This window comes from Vigna angularis, chromosome 10 (genome assembly GCF_016808095.1).
Source record: "Vigna angularis cultivar LongXiaoDou No.4 chromosome 10, ASM1680809v1, whole genome shotgun sequence".
NCBI lineage: Eukaryota > Viridiplantae > Streptophyta > Magnoliopsida > Fabales > Fabaceae > Vigna > Vigna angularis.
The window spans coordinates 8,216,070-8,221,972 of NC_068979.1; the positions used below are offsets into that span (position 1 = coordinate 8,216,070).

At 30.3% G+C, this 5,903-nt stretch overlaps 1 protein-coding gene across 2 annotated transcripts; it reads left to right on the top strand.

The window, feature by feature from the left end:
- The first annotated feature begins 1,102 nt into the window (after positions 1-1,102).
- Positions 1,103-4,584, top strand: LOC108321266 (L-ascorbate peroxidase 3). 2 transcript variants are annotated; one of them, XM_052869583.1, is made up of 9 exons: positions 1,103-1,379; positions 1,606-1,724; positions 2,168-2,223; positions 2,343-2,408; positions 2,803-2,854; positions 3,543-3,658; positions 3,759-3,856; positions 3,959-4,058; positions 4,334-4,584. In XM_052869583.1, exons 1-9 carry the CDS (start codon positions 1,273-1,275, stop codon positions 4,541-4,543), a joined length of 924 nt encoding a protein of 307 aa, XP_052725543.1. In that variant the 5' UTR covers positions 1,103-1,272; the 3' UTR covers positions 4,544-4,584. The 2 variants fall into 2 exon arrangements, with proteins under 2 accessions (XP_052725543.1, XP_052725544.1); XM_052869584.1 differs by having other exon boundaries at positions 3,959-4,048.
- Positions 4,585-5,903: the final 1,319 nt, after the last annotated feature.

Consider the following 5,903-nt stretch of genomic DNA (forward strand, 5'->3'; position numbering starts at 1 on the left):
CCCAATACACTTTTTCTTTTTTTATTCTTCTATTTTTTTTCCTCATTTTTTTTCTTTTCACATTTCAAACAAATAATAAAATCCCGTTTTTTAAACTTAACTCGCAATAAGTGAGATTTTTTCATGGTAAAACTTTTTGATTTTGAGTTGTTTGTAAAAAAGAGAAGACGGGATATTAAGTGGAATGTGCAATGAAGAAGACACGACGGTAGAAGGTGAACGATGATTTAAAGGGTTTCACGTCGGGATTAGACATTTTTAATGGATGATCTGATTGCAGGTGGAACAATATGCTCAACAAACAGCCGATAGCGGATGGAACAATATGTCCAGCAAACAATAAATTGTCGCTAGGATAGACTCTAACCATAGTTTTGATATCATGTTAGAAGTGAACTTTAAGCTTAACTCAACCCCACAAAATCAGCTTGTAGGATGAGGTTTGCACCCACTTATATACACTGAATTGGCCTTATCTCTAACTGACGTGGGACTTCCAACATAAAGCATATTTAATTATGTAAATATTTTTTAACTTTTTAATTGATTAATTAATATTTTTAATTAAATAAATTAAAATAATTATTACATATGTTAAATTAAATTATAACTAATAATTAAAACTTAATTTGTAAATGTTAATTATTTATTTTACCGTCTATACTTATATTTTAAAAGAATATAATATAAAATTAATTTTTTAAATTAATTTTATTTTCATATAAAATAAGATCAGTAGGCTAATCTATTCCATTTTTTACTCACCAATTTGACGAATTAAAAAATTGAATCAAAATCAATTAACGGGTTAAAAATTTCAACTTTAGTCAAATAATTTTGAACGGACTGAAGCCACAAAATATGACCTATTTTATCCTTTTTAATTTTAACTATTTTTACTATATTTAGGTCAATTTATGATAACATAAAGTGATTTTTACCCTATCAAACACAAACATTTTTTTAGAATAAATTTTACAACCAAGTCTATTTTTTTTTTCATTTTTAAAAAACAATTACCAAACAATTGTTTTAATAAACTTAAAAAAATGATAAATAAAACAGTTTCGAAACGCCTTTCATACTTGAAGTGAATCTCGTTGGTGCTTGGGTTGTGATGGAAACACACGGCAACAAATTCCTTTATACTTTCTTCTCTTTTTCCTCTGCGTGCACCAGAGCGGTGAAATCCATTCTTTACTTGCAACTATCATCAGCATCATCATCGTTTATTTATAGGCTGCACTTTCTTCAAACTAACTTTGATGCAGAATGGATGCAGTTGACGAGGAGTATCTCAAGGAAATAGAGATAGCTCGACGTGAACTTCGTTCTTTCATCACCAACAATAAATGCGCCCCTCTCATTATTCAACTAGCGTACGTCACTCCCTACTAACTTCACGCTTTAATTTCTTCCAATATGATTCGAAATTCAACGATACTCACTCATTTTTGTTGTTTAGATCCAAAATGTAGGTCTATTATCTAAATCTCTGTTCATTTTCATACTTTTAACGTGTTTGGATGATGGTTAATATGTGAAGGTGGTTTTAAAAATCTAGCTTAAAATCGGAAAAGTCTGTGATTACTTTATGTTCCACAGGTGGAACGATGCTGCAACGTATGATGCCAGAAGCAGAACAGGAGGCCCCAATGGTTCTATTAGATTCATCACTAAACACGAAGCAATCAAGGAACTGCAAAAAGCAGTTCAATACTGTGGTAAAATTAATTTTTTCTTATTTCCTTAGTTTTATTTAAGATTAAATATATTGATAATCCCTTAACTGATATAAAATTGAAATTTGTTATGGTTTCAAGATGTAATATAATTTGATCAAAATTTTAAAAATAAATAAATATAATCTTTATAATATAATTACATGAAAATATTTGAGATGTTAAATGATGTTTATTGGTTCAAACTAATTTGACACATTCTGCTTAAATAATACTTAAAAAAATAATGCACATTGAATTAAAAAAAACTATATTTATTTATTTTTTAAGTTTTGACACTAAAATATATCTAAATTTAGAACAAAGATAAATTTTAATTTTGCATCTATATTTATGGACTAAAACTTTATTTAACATTTTTATTTGTATCGACATTCTTTTAGTTTTTATTTTATTTAAATTTGTTAATTTCTTCCCCCAAACAGATATAGTGAAGCACAGACTTAAACTTAAGAAGGTTTCATACGCAGACCTTTACCAGGTTATTTGTTTTCAATTTGCAACTATTTATGATGATAAAAAAAAATTATACTAGAGTGGATTCAATCACCTTAAGTTTGATTATATTAACTTGTATAATTGGATGAATTTGCGTTTCAGCTTGCTGGTGTTGTTGCAATAGAGGTTACACAGGGTCCAATTATTGACTTTGTTCCTGGGAGAAAGGTATACTCATGTGTGTGTGTCTATATATATACAAAGTTTTGGTTCATAAAAAAGTTTAGATATAAGACACTCTTGAAAAGTATAGCATGTTACCGGGCTATTTAGTAAAATAGATTGATTGAGCATAATGAATACTGATGTCTTTCAAATTCAACACTTAAAAAGGTGTGAGTAGTTAATAGTGAATGAACACTTTATAGCAAGACAATTGAATCTTTGATTTTTTTTTTCTTTAATCACATTTAATGAGGGTGGCATTATTTTCTTATCATATATCACACATTTGAGGAATTCGTTGAGGTCTCTTGACCTTTGATTTATCATTGAAATATATGAATGTCATTCATTGTATTAGCTTTGTTTGATTTGAAAGTTCTTAATAATTCTTTGTTAGGATTCAAATGAATCTCCACGAGTCCAAGCACACTTTCTAAATGGTGAAGAAGGTAATGTTGGCTGTTAAGTCTCTAATTTTTCCTACCGTTTATTAATGTATATCCCTTTGGGTTGTCTTCCCAGTTAAAGTTGAAATTAGATTTTGTTAACAATGATTAAAAAAACTTTATAAAATTAAAAATACATGTCTCACTTTTTGTATTTTAGTATATAATGAAATTTTCTCAATAACTTTTTTATTTTTACATCTTTAATCAATAACCAATGGTTAAAAAGTCAATTTAGTTTTCTCGTGCTAACTAGTTATAGTTTATCGTTTCACCACCTGAAACTTTGTTTAAATACTAGTTATGTTTATGTATACAAAAAGGTGAACAACCGCAATAGACTGTGAATTATGTGATTATAGAATTTACTTAATTTTTCTAATATAAAGTTTAACAATCTTTTGTAGAAATTGTTGTTCATGTGTCCTATATGAGATTTTGACCTTCATTTCCGAAGTAATCAACTTTTTCATAGAAATCGTTGATATATAATTTGCCCGTACATGCCTGCTAATTGTTTGATTTTATCCTTCTGACCACCTCTAATCTGGATCTAGCTATTAAAACATTTTAAAAACATAGTTTTCTTTACAATAATTGCTTATTCTTATTCTGTTGATGGTATGCAACGTATCTGTAATCTTGGCTCGCCATTATTATGAAAATTCTTTTTTATATGGAAAATTTTCAGATGCAAGGAGTTTAAGGAGAAAATTTTCACGCATGGGACTAAGTGAAGACGAAGACATAGTAGTTCTATGTGGAGGCCACGCTTTGATAAGAGCTATGCATCCAAAAGTAGCAATGGTAAGCACGATATACTCATAATCATTAGAAAAACTGAGTGATATGTCCAGGAGTCGCTACTTATATGCATAACTTCATTTTATTCACTTCAATTGACAAGAGAGAGACACCTAAGGGTGAGACGCATGAAGATCGCAGCAAGTTCGAAGAAAGAAAATGGACAAAGGAACCTTTGAAGTTTGATAACTCCTATTTTAAGTAAGATATTTATTTACACGATGATAATTATTTGTCCATTTAAAAGTATACAATTGAAATTCCACGCAACACTTAACTATATTCTTTGAATGGGGGAAGCAGGGAACTACTGAGTAAGGGTGCATCCTTTTCGAGGCTTCCCATGGACTCTGCTTTAGTAGAGGATCAAAGATTTTATCACTATGTTGAACGGTATGCTAAGGTAACTAACTATCAAAGGCTTCCTTTTTTATCAAATACATTTTTTCCATTTGAGACAAATAGAAATTTAACGCAGTTACAAATTATACACTGGGGCAGTTAGTAAATTACATTTATCAGATAAAATCGAATAGTTCAAATTTCAATATCAGAAAATCAAATTTAAATCTTGAAACGAATGCTGAGTTTTATTCAGTGATCACGATGTCATAACCGCATCAACTGTGCTAACTTTTTATTATATTGATATCTCGATCTATATTTTAATTTTAACAGGATGAGGATATCTTTTTTAAAGAATATGCAATTTCACATAAGAAACTCTCAGAGCTGGGCTTCGATCCCCAAAATCTAAACAAGTCCAAGGGACTATATCAGAAGCTAAATCAACACAGGGGACTCGTAGGAATCGGTATAATATCAGTTGCGGTGGCCGGAATATTAGGTTACTTACATAAGAAGAAGAAAAATCAATTGAAAGATTGATCCAAAATTGGAGTTTGAGCTTGTTATCATCATCATCTTCTTCTAAAAAATGCTTACAATTTGTGAACTTCAAAAGTCACCAAATATCTCTCGAATATAATGTACATTCTATTTAACTCATCCTGGTTTACTACTATCAGGTTCTTTCATCCACCAAGCAGCTTTGGTAGCTTGGAGAAGATTGGTTTAATTTTTCTGGTCAATAGTAGTAGCCCATAGTTCAATAATCAGTGGAAAAGAACAATGTAGAAACCAGAGGAATTTATTACTGAGGCTTAGCTGACTGAACGAAAACAAATTTCAATGAGACATCAAAGATGGCTCAGTTTTCTGGTAAGTGTACTGATACGTTCTTATTGTAATACTAATAATTTTGTCTACTTTAATGTACATGGAGTACTATAATCAACCAAGTGCTCTTACCACAAAACTGGTGAACGTAAAGCTGAACATCAAAGATTTCCGCACCTCAAGAGCACTACAGAACATTGATCTAATCTCTAAAGATAAATATGAAATACAACTTTATAGTCAATTTTATCTTAGTATAATATGTGAATGATCAACGTCCTACCAACCACATCCTGATCCTGCCCATATTACCCACCTTCACTCTTCCCTTCCCAGGTTAACCATAGCACAACGCCAATTTGTCAGAACAAACCATTTTATGAGTACCATCAAACTGAAGGGGTCTGGCAAGAAATATAAAAAAGAATGTTATAAGAGGACACTGATCAGAAAAGTTATAGAAATTAGTTCACATCCTCCAAACAAAACACAAAGAAAACTTTATCAAGTTTGAAGGAACTGTTATGTTTTTTCTCTCCATAGCAGAGAATTTTACTTCCAGTCCCTCAGCCTAGGAGGAGCAGAACTTAGTGACAGATTCTTTTGTAATTACAATGGTTGTTGTAGAATATAATTATAATAATTAATAGACAATTTAATTTCAGACTCGATAGATTAGATTCTTAAGCTCTTAAAGTTGCCTCTACCCTTTTATTCTTAAATGAAATGCCATGAATTCTATATTTACATATAGAGTGGTTTTTCCCTACTTTGTAATCATCATATCAGAAATAAACTTACGTTCCAGTTTTCTTCTTTCAAATCTCTCTATTTTCTAGTTAGTATAGTGTATCCAAAATCTATATTATTAGTTCACCTGAAACAGCACACTCTAGACTATAACCGTAGACGTGAAGATAATGATTGTTGAAAAGCAAGTTTGATTCATTTTCTAATCAAACCCAAAACTCATCTTTCTAAAGACCTAAACTACCTGCCACATCCAATTTGCAATGCAATCTGTAATCGAAGTATAAAGCAGTGTTCTATTATGATTCTAAACACAAAA